We start from the raw sequence: 14,048 nt of genomic DNA on the forward strand, positions 1-14,048 counted from the left end.
ATATTAGTCCTATCTAATATTGATTCGGATGTTTATGGTTGGGGGGGTCTTGCTTACTATTTTTTTTATCTTTTATCTTTTATCTTTTCTCTTGGAATTGGGTTATCTTAGGTTTCTAAGAGGGCATATAAGCTTTTCTTTTTAGGATGGTTTTTGTTACTAAATAGTTGGCTTGCATATTTTTCTCATTTCTTTCTTTGTTATGCAAGCTTTTGTGGGATACTTGGTTTTGTGGTTGCTTCGTCTTCTAGGCTGCTTTTTACATATCTGTAACTCTAAGCTCTTTAACTTATTTTTAAAGGGTTGAGGTTGGATGAGGATATAATATTTGCACACCTCATTTAATTTTTGGGTTCCTGTTTTGTTTCTAGGTTTTTGTTTTTTATCAGTAACTATTGTTGTTTTATCTATGCATTTGGTTTTTTTTCAAGTTTCAATGGTCTATATTGATGTGTTTTGATGACAATATAACATCTCCACTGAATGGTAACCTAAAGATTAGGTTAACAAGGAGGATGTTCCTAATCCTAAAGACAAGAAGCCAGAGGTAACATATTACTATATCTCTAAGATCTTTAACTTATTTTCAACTTCAAGACCCATTTCTCAATGTTCAGGTTCTTTTAATGTCTTTATTGGTAACTTACATATTAGTGAGGTTTTATGTTTAAACTTTTTGAAATTCTATAAGTGTCCATTTGAGTATATTAAAAGTTTTTTTGCTTTTTGTGGTTTGTGTTAGGTGGTGATAAAGAAGTATGGAGGAGGTGTTAGTAATAACCATAAATGATGCTTATAATGTTTATGGTACATTGAATGAACTTGAGATATTCATATATGTTTAGAGTTCAACAAGTAATAGTACTTTTTGTACATTTCACATGCTTCTATAACAAGATCGCAAATGTTAAATCTTAAAATGAATGGGATTTCATATGAGAATTAATATAATGGATCAGCTTGCCATATTACATGAAGATATATTTATTCACACTCTATAAATCTGTCCATGAAATGGCCTATGATGCTCTCAAGGAAAAAGGAATAAATGTTGTTCCTTGAAGAATTTGTGCTTTAATTAATCTTAACTTTTAAATTTAATATGTCTATGTTTGTAAGACTCAATTTATTTTTATGCTCAAAATTTTAATTCCAGACGTGCTAGTAAGAAGATTTATGTATGGGTATTTTCTGCACCGGTAAGAGGCAAAGTGGATATAAACCAATTCTTTTTTTCATGTCTTGTCTATCAAAGTTCTTATTTCATGTCTAGCTTCTTCTTTCCTTGCTCCAATTTCATGCATGTAACATTGAATTGATTTTAGAAAATCACCTCTAGTTATTTCATCCTGAATTCATAGCAAATTGGGGTAAGAAATATTGAAGCTTCCTCGGTTAATGAAAATTGTAGATGACCACTATTAAAAAAAATATTAAAATGACATTGTTTTGAATAAAAAAAATAAAAAAAATATTGTCAAGCTTAGTTTTCACTAGGTCATGGGTTGACTCTTCAGGTCAAACTAGATCAAATTGAATCAGCACCCATTCAGTTTAATTTGAAACTCGGTCTATGATAGGGGCCAGGTCTATGGTTCATCAAGTTGACCCACTAAGTTAAGTCAAATTTAATAACAATAGAGCTAACTTGAATTGGTTGTTCATACAAAAACAAATAAAGAAAGAAAAGGCAAAGAATTGGAAGAAACTAAGATTGTTTTTCTATTCTTTTATTAGAAGGTTTAGTGAATTTTTTTGTTATAAAGAGAAAAACTAAAAATTAAATCTTTTTAATATGTAAAAAGAGAGACATTAATGTAAGTTGAAATATAATTCCTTACAAAAGTTTTTTAAAAAAATTAGTAGATATTAAAAATATAACATTCTCCAATGTTTTTATATCTCACCCTACACAATAAGAGCTTGAAGATTTAAACTATGTTTGAATGGAGGGAAGCATTAAATAAGGTAGAGCGGGATGGGATTTTTAAAATAATACAAGGAAAGGAAAAGATAGGGTGAGATTTTTATCACTTGGATTTATAAAGAGAGAAAAAAAAGAGTTTGTTAGAAATTTATTGAAAATTATTTTTCAATATAAGCATTTTAATATGAAACATTAACATGATTAAAAGAAATTATGGGTGAATAAGAAATTAATCTAAAAAACAAATCCTTAGTTAGCATGTTTTGTAAAAACCTAAAACTTTCCATCTCACATTAAAACAATACAAGATTTTCTTATAAATTATATAGTGAAAAATTAAAAAGTTAAAATTGGACTCGTAAGGCACCAAAGTTCTTAGAGAGAAGAAGTCCTATAAAAAGTAGGTTTTGAACTTAAGTCATATATGCGTTCAAGCTTCAGGCCTTGATTAAGATATGTTGTAAAATAAATTTTTTTTGCCATAAATAATTATCTTTTGTCAGCATATTTTGTTTAGTCAACCTATGAATGAACAATCTGAATAGTAACATTTAACTTCGATAACATTGTTAAGTAAAAAAGTTTGGTTTATAAAAAACTATTAGATTTTTTATCTGTTTGTTGCGAATAATTAAAGCAAAATGATGGAAATTAATTATGTGTCAGTTTTGGTTCCAAACTTCAATATAAAAAGGGTTGAATGAGAGATGTTTTGCACATCTAGTAATATTTCATTTGTCTTATTCTCTATTATTTTCTTATCTTCTTTTGCCTCTAGTTTTGTTTAGTTTTTTTTTCTCTATTCTAGAGCTTAGGTTCTTGATCTCTATTAAGAGATTTGAGTCTTTTTTTTAGTTTGTGAACCTTATTTAAAAGTGCAATTAAATAAGGTGGTTGTATTAAAATTCTGAGAAGCTGATTGCAATCATTTTGTTTGCACTAAATGACGAGTAATAAAATTTTAAAAATAAATATTTAATATTTGACAATAACAAATTTTTATATGAATTAAACTCTTATTACTTTAACAAGTAAGTGTCATTAAACAATATATTTAATTTATTTCTTCCTTTACATATATGCTTAAGCACTAAGAATTTATATAATTAATTATTATTTTTAAGTTTGTAAGCATGCTAGTAGCTTTCCTTAAAAAAGTTTTAACTTTTTATTTACTTGCATGAGTTTTATTTAGAGATCATATTATACACATTGTAATAATTTCTAATTTTATCGATAATTGGTGAAGAAGATTAAACCTAAACAATATCATTTCTTTTTTCTTTGTTCTTTTTTCTTTCTTTTTTTTTATAATTGTTGGTCCTTGTTTTTATTCTCTGCTTTAAATATCTATATTAAATTTTATCATTCTTTTATGTCTCCAACGTGTTAGTATCTCTACCATTATTCTTTATTCTTTATTTTTTTATAATATTAGAAATTAAAAAAGGACAATGATAATAAACAAGCTATTAGCTATGTAATGCAATTTCTAGATCTTTTTCACCTTTTTTTTTATGCTGTAATGCAATGTTTTGCTTATAAAACAAAAACACTTAGTTATGTAATGTAATTTATAGCCCTTTTCTGCCTCTTTTTTTGGCGTTGTAATGCAATTTATTGCTTAAGAAAAAACCTTAGCAATGTATAGTTCTTTCGCACACACTGGCTTAAAAGCCTAACCGAATTCATGGCTTAATATATATAACGTAAATTTTAAATAAAATAATATTACAAAACAAAAGGATAATATATATTTGTAGTGTAAAATGAGAAGTGTGTGTGTGTGTGTGTGTTAAGTTCAAAAAAGGAATGAAAAGATACAAAACTATTAAAAACTTTACCCTGAATTTCTATAATTAATATTTTTTTAAAAGTTTGTAAGCATGCTAATAACATTTTCATAAGAATTTTTCTAAGTGTTGGAGATCTATTTTTTAATAGTGGGTGTTAGACCTATTTAGACGCTTAACACAACATGTTATCGTATTTAAAAACAATAATAATGTAAGTGATGTATCATAAATTTCAAAATCCAAAATATAAAACATAAGCCTTACAACCAAAATCAAGGCTTGAAAAGTCATAGTATTCAATACATTGTAATACTAATAAAATAAAAAACAAATAACCCCAAAGGAACCTACATCTTCAAGTCAGGTTCCTGGGCCAAATAAACTCTACTCCCGGCTGGCAATTCTAATTGGGAAGACATCAACAAAGTCCAGGACTTGATCATTTGAGAAACTCTTGCTAAAATCAACTTGCATCCCTCTAGGTAGGTTGGAGAAACACAAGTTTGATATGGCTAAGAAGAACTTGTCATTTATTGTCTTCGTTAGAGACACAGACTCCCCATATTCAAACCAAAAAGCTTGGGAGGAGTTCTTTAGGTTTTCTATTCTCACACGGGAGTTATGAACCTCCTTCATGGCTATATTTATCTCTTTTTGTAAGGTGTTCATTGCCCCTTTAAGCTCAGTTATATTTCTCCAAGTTAGTCATCCCTCTCTCTAGAAGGTCAATGCGACTGTAAGCCTCCGCCAATCATTGTTTAGTTGACTCTAAGGCATAGGTCTAAGCTCTCATATGCCCTTGCAGCCTGGAATACTCAGTTCTAAGAGAGTCCATTTCAATATCTTGAGCAACCTTTTCTTATCTAAGTCTGCATACTTCAGACATATCAACACGATACAATTTAATGGCCTCCTCCATGACCCTTCTCTCTTCAAGCCACCTACTCTTGGAAAAGGCACACATCATGAAGGTCTAAACAAAAAAAGAGATAATATAAATTATCTTTCAAAATAGCATAAATAATAATAAAAATAAAAATAAAAATTAGTTATCATACTTGAAAAGCCATATGTCCAGTAATAGCCAGGTGACATTAGAAGCTTGAGTCTATCAGTCCTTCCATGTTAGAAAGAAAGGTGGGGAGTTTTTTTAATGTCTCCATCATGTTCAACCCACCAAGTCTCAATGTGGACCTCCCCTAAAGAATAGTCTTCATTATCCCTTTTTTTTCTCACTTAAAGTGGAGAAACAGATGGGGTTGTTATCCAACTTGAGATTGGAGAAGATGTTCTCCATCTTAGAGGGTAGAGAAGCTTAACTGGAAGACTCGAGAAACAAGTAAACTAGACTTGTAGGAGTAGGACCACTATATGGAGGGAGAATGACCTGAAGGGGTAAAGACTCTCATTCTCTTCCAATGAGAAATGGCCTCTAGAATGACAAAAGTTGGTGATGGCATCCTGAGACCTCCTGATAGGGGAGAGCGAGACCCCCTCATCAACCTCTTGACAAACCTCATTAGCAAGGAGGTTAGTTACAAGAATGTCTTCAGGAACATCTTTAGCTTGGACTTGAACTTTGAAGATCTCCTCAATGTTTATTTAAATAGAAAAACTAACCCTTTCTCTTTGCTCTAATGGTTGATTTTCTTCAGAAGAGGAGTCGCCACTAGAAGAGAGTGTAGACACGTAACTAGACATAAATGAGGCAGACCCAATGAATTCGGATCACGATGGTCTCAAGTAAAGACCCTGCAAAAAAAAATAGTTAAGAAATGAAAAGTATTGAAATAAAAAACATATGAAAGCAAAATTACTTGAAACACCATATAGGCCTTTAGCCATACAACTAATATCATATTCAATATAAAGGTTGTCCAGCCTGGTACAAACCCTTTCCTCCTCTAAAACCAAGAAAGGCTTTTCATTTACACATGTCGAGGGTGTCCTCCAGTAGTGGGTACAACCTCAGATTGGGTTATACCCATCTTAAAGTCTGGTTATTGTCCTCTAATAGTATACCTCATTATTACACACTGCTCCGTCCACTTTTTTTATCGAGAGGACCTTCCCTTCATGGTACTTTTCATTGGCCCATTTCATCTATTGATGAAAGAAAAAACCTAAGGGATTAAAAGCCCTCATTCAGTGCTACTGCTCAAGGTATAACAATGCCTAAATACCCTGACCATAGGCTCCTCATTCAAAATCCTCAATAATTTTTTAAATAAGGATAAAAATGGCCTATCTATTGGGATGAATCTGAGCAGGACTGAGGTTGTAATACCTCAGAAAATCCCTTACAAATCCTTATAAAGGAAATGAGTATTCAAATAGACATATGAGGGTTGTAATGATAATATCACCCCCATCATATTTGCTGGTGACCTGAGAGATACGGTCACCAGCTTCAGGGATAATTATTGTATAATCTCCTGGCTGATTAGCATTAGCCAAGGATACATGGTCCCAAGTCATTAAACTCTGTATTTTATCCACAAGAGTCTTGGGCAGTCTTAGTTGTCTCATTACGCTTGAAACCTCCCGGGGAATATCAGCATCCCTTTTTTCTAGCAGAAGAAGGTTAGGCACCATCCCTCTCAGATCTAGGGCCAATTCTTATGGCTAGAGATTTGCGACGAGTGGTTTCAGTTTCAGGGCTAAAACTGAAATCACCTTCAGGAGATATGTTTCCTTTTTCTTTTTTAGAAGTCATGATCGTAAAAGGAAGAAAAGATTGAAGAAGGTTTTATAAAAGCACAAGGAAAGAAAATCTAGTTTAACTAGACAATGAATTCCTCTCTGCTGTCAAATTGCTCTCTTTTTATAAAATATTTGGAATTTCTAATTCAAAAAATACTAGAAAAAAGGTTTAAGAAAAGTACAAGAAAGGAATATAGAATGAAAGACATATAACACCTCATCTATAACCCTAGGAAGGTCAAAAGCCTACAATATTTATTGCACGCCATCAAGTGTTATTCCCAAAAACCTTAACCTTTTCCTTTTCTCTAGAAATATTTTTAGACCTACAATGTCTCATCGTCTCTTCTTAAAGGACGACAAGACATCTACTGCACGATTGTCACCCTCAAAATCTCTTAAGCCACTAATGCAAGATTACACATTAAATGTTTGGGGGAAACTGATGAGTTAACTTTTTTGTTAAGATTTTTATAAAAATTTTAATCATCTTGAATAAAATGGGTATAGAGAATATGTCAGACTCAAAGTACTTAGCCTTGACAGTCAGTCAAGCCCAGAGTAATGTGGGTCAAACAAACATGCCAGACCTAAAGAACTTGAGCTTGGCAGTTAGCTACACCCAAGGTAACATGGGCAGTCAGCCAAGCTTAATATAACATGGGTCTTGCGAACATGTCAGACCCAAAGAACTTGGTAATGTCTAAGTCTTAAGACTATATGTCTGATTGTGGATGATCCTCTACAATAAAAAGTATAAAAGACCTGGTAAACCGTCATGTGTATACTCATAGGTCTATACAAGGTCTCTTAAGAGACCTGCTATACTTACTATCTCAATAATGATATGTAAGAGAAATTTATCTCCCATTAATATCACTGAAAGTAAAGGGTTTTTCAATCCCTCCCTTCTCTAAAAAGACAAGGTTCATGGGGTATAAATACCCTCAGAACCATCCAGGTAAAAGGTCAGAACTTTTTAATCTCTTAAGATAAAGATATATAGATTTCATAGCATTAGGCAACTTAAAACACAAGAACAAACATCATTGTTCCTTGAATTTAAGACTCTTTTAAGTTATTTATTTTCCTAAGTCATTTAATACATTTTTCATAAATATATTGACTTTATTATCAGATGGTCTTTAAGTTCTCTAATTAGAACTATTTTTGCAGGTACTCGAACTTCTATCATAAGTCTTAGATTAAAAAAAAATCAAATACTTGGACATATTAATTAATCTTTATCCTAAACATTAAATAACTTTTTATTTATATATCTTGGATTTTGAGATATCATTAGAAATTTAGCTAGTTTTTTAATTAGTCTAAAAGAAAAGAAAAAAGATTCATATCACACGAAAGAACGCATATATATAGGTTTAAATTTGAAACCTTCTAAAATAAGAGGAGGAGGCTAAAGTACACACCAAGTAGATAACCGCGTGAAATGGAATGACAGAAACAAATGTCTCGATCTCAGTAGCTTGCTTATTGTATTCATGGCTATAATTAAAAAACAACCAGCGTAAAATAAAAATTGCAAACCTTATTTTCGAGTGCATGGTTAAAGGGAGACAAAATGCGGCCACTTGCGTTGCTAGCTAATTAAGAGGTGGTTTTGCCCGGCTAATATATGTTGTTAATTACTACTAAATCTTCATTTGCCTGTGGGAGGGGATAACGTTAGATGGCACAATGTTATGAAAGAGAGTTTGTCTAGCTAGCTAGCTAGCTATCTATCTAGTAAAGATAATTATTCGCGCGCACCCCCATTAATTTTAATTTGAACATTTCAACCCATGCGTGAAGGTTGACGCCACGAAAATGACTTTTTTAATCAGTTAATTTAGTCTTTGGAAATAAAAAATGATGATGAGATAACGCAATCTAATATGATAACTAGTATATATAGCTAGCAAAGAAATCGTAAGAGAAAATGGAAATACAATGTCAACATGTAAGAGATATATATATATATATATAATAGAAAGTTCATATACGAAGTAAGTGATTTCTTTATTACTACTATATTTTAATACAAATTACAAGCCAACTTCTCTTAACCTCTTTCTTAGGTTGTCTCAATGTGAGATTGGTAAGATATGAGGGAGGTCTTACGTGGGGATGAATCTAGTGCTCAAATTGACTTGCAGCTTAATTAGCCCTTTGTCTTTATATAATCCCTCTTGTTCAATAACAAACATTTTCCTAAAGGGATCCATGATCCAATCTAGAAAGGTTAGATACTAAAGGTAGATAGGTGAAGAAAAGCAATTAGGTTTTCTTGAAAATGATTTCAGGGGACTCCTCTTGCTTCCCTAGTGCCTCCTCACAAGGCTTGCATATGTATCAAGCTGTGACAGAAGATGTTGTTTCTTCAACTCTTGAAGCAAGTTCCAGCTCAGAGGCTCATTCAAATTCTCTTCTCTACAATCTCTCCCTTCTCAAAGACAAGGTCCATCAAGTGGAGTCGTTGATCAGCATCCTTATCGCACCTGATCATAGCCAGCCTAATGATCATAAGTCAACTTCGGTAGCTTTAGCCAACATGAGCACCATGATTCAAGAAATAATTGTCGCTGCATCTTCAGTGATGTTCACATGCCAACAGATGGGTATTGGTAACGATATTTCAGGCAACAATATCAACACAAATGACTTGCACCAGCCGCGTGGCCGCAAGGCTGAAGAAAGTTCCTTGTTATCACAACCAAATTTTGGTGGCAACCATGCTGGTAACATCGGCCAAGAAAGAGGGCAAAGCTTCTTCTCTCCCGAATCTTTTGACTGGTGCAGTGATAACTATAATGATAACTGTAATACTAATGAGAATATTCGAGGAATCCATGTTAGCAGCAATAATAGGGTTGATATTAGGAGAGAAATATTGTCTCAAGGGGGTGAAGGTATTTTACAAGGGCAATCACCAAAGAATTATGATATCATCGAATTGGATGCAGCCGATTTATTAGCCAAGTATACTCATTATTGCCAAGTCTGTGGCAAAGGGTTCAAGCGTGATGCTAATTTGAGGATGCACATGAGAGCCCATGGTGATGAATACAAGACTACTGCAGCTTTGAGCAATCCGATGAAGAACAACCCAACTGCAACGCCAGAAAATAAAGAAGCTTCGATGAAATTGCCTAGAAAATATTCGTGTCCACATGAAGGGTGTAGGTGGAACAGGAAACACGCCAAGTTCCAGCCACTGAAATCCATGATTTGTGTAAAAAATCATTACAAGAGGAGCCATTGCCCCAAGATGTATGTTTGCAAGCGTTGCAGTAGGAAGCAATTCTCGGTGCTGTCTGATCTACGGACTCATGAGAAGCACTGTGGGGATCTCAAGTGGCTATGCTCATGTGGTACAACATTTTCAAGGAAGGATAAGCTTATGGGTCATGTTGCCTTGTTCTTTGGGCACACTCCAGCTATAAGTGGTTTGACAAGGCCTACAAAATTCGAGAACCAGACAATGCAAATGCATCTAGATCATGATAGGTAAGTAATATATAGGCTTTTCTTAATTTCTTCTGGTTATACATTACCTTAATTACGTACGTAATATACAATAAGAGATCAATAAACACACCATTTTTGTATCATGGCTAGCTATATAGGCACATTTAATTCAAGAAACAACATGTATTTAGTGCTGTACGTGTTCGTATTCATGTTTTAATTAGATTTTTCGTGCTATGTATTTATGGAGAGTACTACTAGACTTCACATGTTTTCGTCTTGCCAAGGTGATAATCATCTTTTATTTATGTACACTTGCTATATTTTAGGGGATGATGAAGCAACTATATGCATGGAACCCTGCTCCTTTGTGGGAATTCATGTCCTTCAGAAAATGGCCTTGTAATTTCTTGGACTTGCATGACTCGGCGTGGGAGGTCAGTAGTTGCGATTGATGTCGACTAGCTCTATTGTATATCCATATATGACGGTACGGTGTTAGCTTTGAATTTTTTTTTTTTTTTTTTTTTTTTGGAGAATCAATGTTAACTTGTTCGTGTTCATGTAAATGAGTTTACATGATGCGATGAACAATGTAGTAATATATCAGCATGTCCTTTGAAAACACAGGAACTCTAAAGATTAACGATTGTGTACTCAATGTGCATGCTCGACATGATAATACTTTATATACATACATTCCATAGCGCAGTATGTATTAGCATGTAGTTGACTTGAACTACATGCAAAGATTTAATGAAGATATTTAGATACTTGCCAATTATATATAGATATGATCATTGAAGTCGATAAGCAAAGGAAGAAATCCTACACAGTTTGAGAAGGAAAATAAATTAATCTTTGATTACTAAGTTTCATAATTTTGAGATCCTCATTCAAGAAGTAAAGAATTTAAGAATCTTTTAATATTTAAAGCCTAGAGGAAAACAGACAAACAATAGACAACAGTACTAGGAAAACATTATCCAACCCTAGAAAAAACCAACTAAGAGAGAGAAAAAAAGGATAATTATATCGAGCCTCCTGTAGTTTGTTTATTTCCTTCCTTTCTTACCAGCTCCACCATAAAATAAAAAATGACAGTGCCTCGAGAACATACTTCATCGAACTCTAATAAGAACGTGGGGATTTTAAGGACCCTCTAACTTAGCACGGGCCGGTTTGTTGCTTCCACAACCTCATGCATGTGCCTCATCTTAACCATAAAAAATAAAAGTCTTTTATTTCATGCAAAACTCTCTTCTCTATCTCTCTCGCTTTCTCTGCAACTGGTTTGATACGAACCTAAACACCTTTTTCTTGAATCCAATTGATGCCTTCCTCTTCTTTCTCAAATTAGACACATTTAGGTTCACCTCTTCTTACATGAAACCATCATTTTTCATCATACCTTATTTGATCATTACCATTATAATTCTCCTTCACATCTTCCCCTTCATAATTAAATCTCAAACTCAATACCCCATTCTCACCCATCAATCCTAGTAAAATCCCCATATGTTAAATTACTTAGTTGGCCAAACTCCTCATCTTCATTCCTCTGACACCCACTAACAAATCCCCACCATTTTCCATATTCTCACTCCCTAAAAATACCATAATATATGAAATTCCTAAAGCTTTTGAATGGGAAAATGGGTTTTGAAATCAATTTAGGGAGCTTTTTTTCTCTTTGACTTCAATTAATGTTCTAAGCTAGGAAAGGCGTGGATCTAAGAGACATAACACCCCAATCCCAGGCAAGTACATCTTTTTATACTAATTGCATGTTAGGGGTTATAACTCTATCATATACTACCACGTTTTCAATATTTTATGATTGTGAGTGTGAGTGTGGATTGAAAAGGTGTTAGGGATTTTGAAGAGAAAGATTTTGATATATAATTTGTTGATGTTTTTGATATATTATATACGAGAGTATTTTATTCTTTTCATCTAAGTATAAAAATTGAGTTAACTCGTGATATAAGGTGTAATTTATGAAAGAATAAAGGCAAAACAAGAAAATAAATAAACTATAAGAGGCTCGATGTGATTATCCCAAAAAGAAGCAAAACAAAAAAAGTCCAGCAAACCAAAAAAAAAAATTAGCCACTCATAAACTCTCTCAACCGATAGCCGTCAAAACCCTTTCCATGTTGCCTAAAAAACCTTTTCCTTTTTGCCTAAAAAAACCATCACATAACTTCATCCTCTCCTTAAACCTAGCCTCATGTTCCACACATAATAGCTTCCCTCTAGTGAGATCACCATCATTAGTCATGATCAAAATATTTTCCTCTCTCACCATCATCGAACACCCATAAGTAGCGGTACTGATACTAGCCATAAAAGTCTCCATCTCTCTTTACCCGAGCACAAGCCAGCCCTTACCAGCAGCAATCCCAATCAATAATAGCATTATCTCCAAAACTATCTTCATAAAAAAACAACCCCCATATTTTTTTTATTAGAGCCATCGAATCAAACATGAAGCTGCTAGGGATTTACTTTTCGAGATGGAATAAGGTCGGTGATCAATACTCATATATGGATTAGGAGGACGAGAATGAATGGCTTATGTAAGACATAACAGTTTGTTCTTGGTATGATAAATGTTTGTTGGTTTGTTTATTTGATGTGAGTAGGTTATTTTCATGTCCTCATTTTTTATTTTGATGCAATTTGTATTTTTCTTGTAACCCAAAATCAGTCCAAAAACTATGAATCTTGATTAAATCTTTTCTCGAATGTCGCATTAAAGGTAAGTGAGTTGATGTCCATCCTTGTATTTGCCTTAGATCTTAGTAGGGCTTAATTCACCTTCAATAACAAGTGCACATATACTAGTTTAGGTAAATTCTTAGCATATAAACATAATAAGTACATTTAAAAGACTAGTTAAGCTTCTTAGTTATCATAAAACTAGGTGACAATATTTTTTCTTATTTTACCTCTAACTATCCTAATATGCTCACCGTTATGTCTCTAGTGACATAATATATGAATAAAAATTATTATTATTATTATTATTAAGTTATTTAGTAAAAGAAAATGTTAAAACTTTAAAGGAATCATTATGGTAACATTGGAGATTATACTCTATGTAGATATATAGAAGTGAAATATTGTTGGATCTACAAGGGAAAGAATATTGTTTACCCTTAACTATATAGCAAAAAAAAATACATTAATCACGTCCTAGATATTAGAACAGAATTTAATGTAAAGTGTTTTTTTCTTGATCAAAATTTTCACAACTTAAAATGGAAATTATTTTATGAAGATTAAGATGTTCCTCAATCAATTTATTTATATCTCATAAGAAATCATTAAAAAAAAATCAAATTCCCTCAGGACAGAGATGGAATTCTCATGATTTGTTCCATTTAACTTTAGATTTGTTTTCCTTTTTTAATTTTTCTCAATTAGTAGAATATATATTTCTAAAGAAATAGGAAAGAAAACTAAACTAAATTGAGGGGAAAATAATTCCTACGACAAGCTTAAAAATTAAAAGTGAAAGAATCAAATAGGTAAAATTAAAGATTAGATACTGAAATGGAATTTTGATATATATATATATAAACTAAGTATAAAATTTGTAGATTATAGTTTAATTTCTCGTAGGTTAGTCGTTCAAATTCTAGCGACTTAAAACCAATACTATGAAACCTCTCACATCATCGATTTAAAACAAAAACTTCTTGAAATCAAAATCAACAACTCTTTTATTGGAAAATAGGTTTTTTTTTTTTGAAAAGTGATTTTCTTAAAAATAAATTTCTAAAAAGTAAATTATTTTTTAATATTTAGCAATGTCATAAAAAATGAGTCGGAAAACATTTTCAGATGTTTGGGTACAACATAAAAAATGAGCTAGAAAAAACTTATTAATATTTTTTTTTCAAGTTTATCTAATATATATAGAACATTAAATATAAATATTTGACAACTTAAAATAAAAAGAGTGGCATATAAAAAGTGTAATGGTGAAATGTTTTTTTTATTATATCATATATTTATATATAGCTTATTTTATAAAATATAACTATATATATAATATAATATTTTGAATATAATATTATAGATATATAACCTTGTTAAATATTTCTTAAGTAAAATCTATTAATATTCTTTTTCATTTTTAAAAA

General features: G+C 32.0%; 1 protein-coding gene across 1 annotated transcript; it reads left to right on the forward strand.

The window, feature by feature from the left end:
• The first annotated feature begins 8,540 nt into the window (after nt 1–8,540).
• Nucleotides 8,541–10,521, forward strand: LOC18098256 (protein SENSITIVE TO PROTON RHIZOTOXICITY 2). Its single transcript, XM_006384906.3, has 2 exons — nt 8,541–9,933; nt 10,224–10,521. The coding sequence occupies exons 1-2, from the start codon at nt 8,720–8,722 to the stop codon at nt 10,228–10,230; spliced, it is 1,221 nt and encodes a 406-aa protein (XP_006384968.1). The 5' UTR covers nt 8,541–8,719; the 3' UTR covers nt 10,231–10,521.
• The last annotated feature ends 3,527 nt before the right edge of the window (nt 10,522–14,048 follow it).

Source organism: Populus trichocarpa, chromosome 4, assembly GCF_000002775.5.
Source record: "Populus trichocarpa isolate Nisqually-1 chromosome 4, P.trichocarpa_v4.1, whole genome shotgun sequence".
NCBI classification, from domain to species: Eukaryota; Viridiplantae; Streptophyta; class Magnoliopsida; order Malpighiales; family Salicaceae; genus Populus; species Populus trichocarpa.

Excerpts from the sequence above, each read along its gene's own strand:
- LOC18098256 (XM_006384906.3), top strand. The coding sequence starts at position 8,720 with ATGATTTCAGGGGACTCCTCTTGCTTCCCTAGTGCCTCCTCACAAGGC.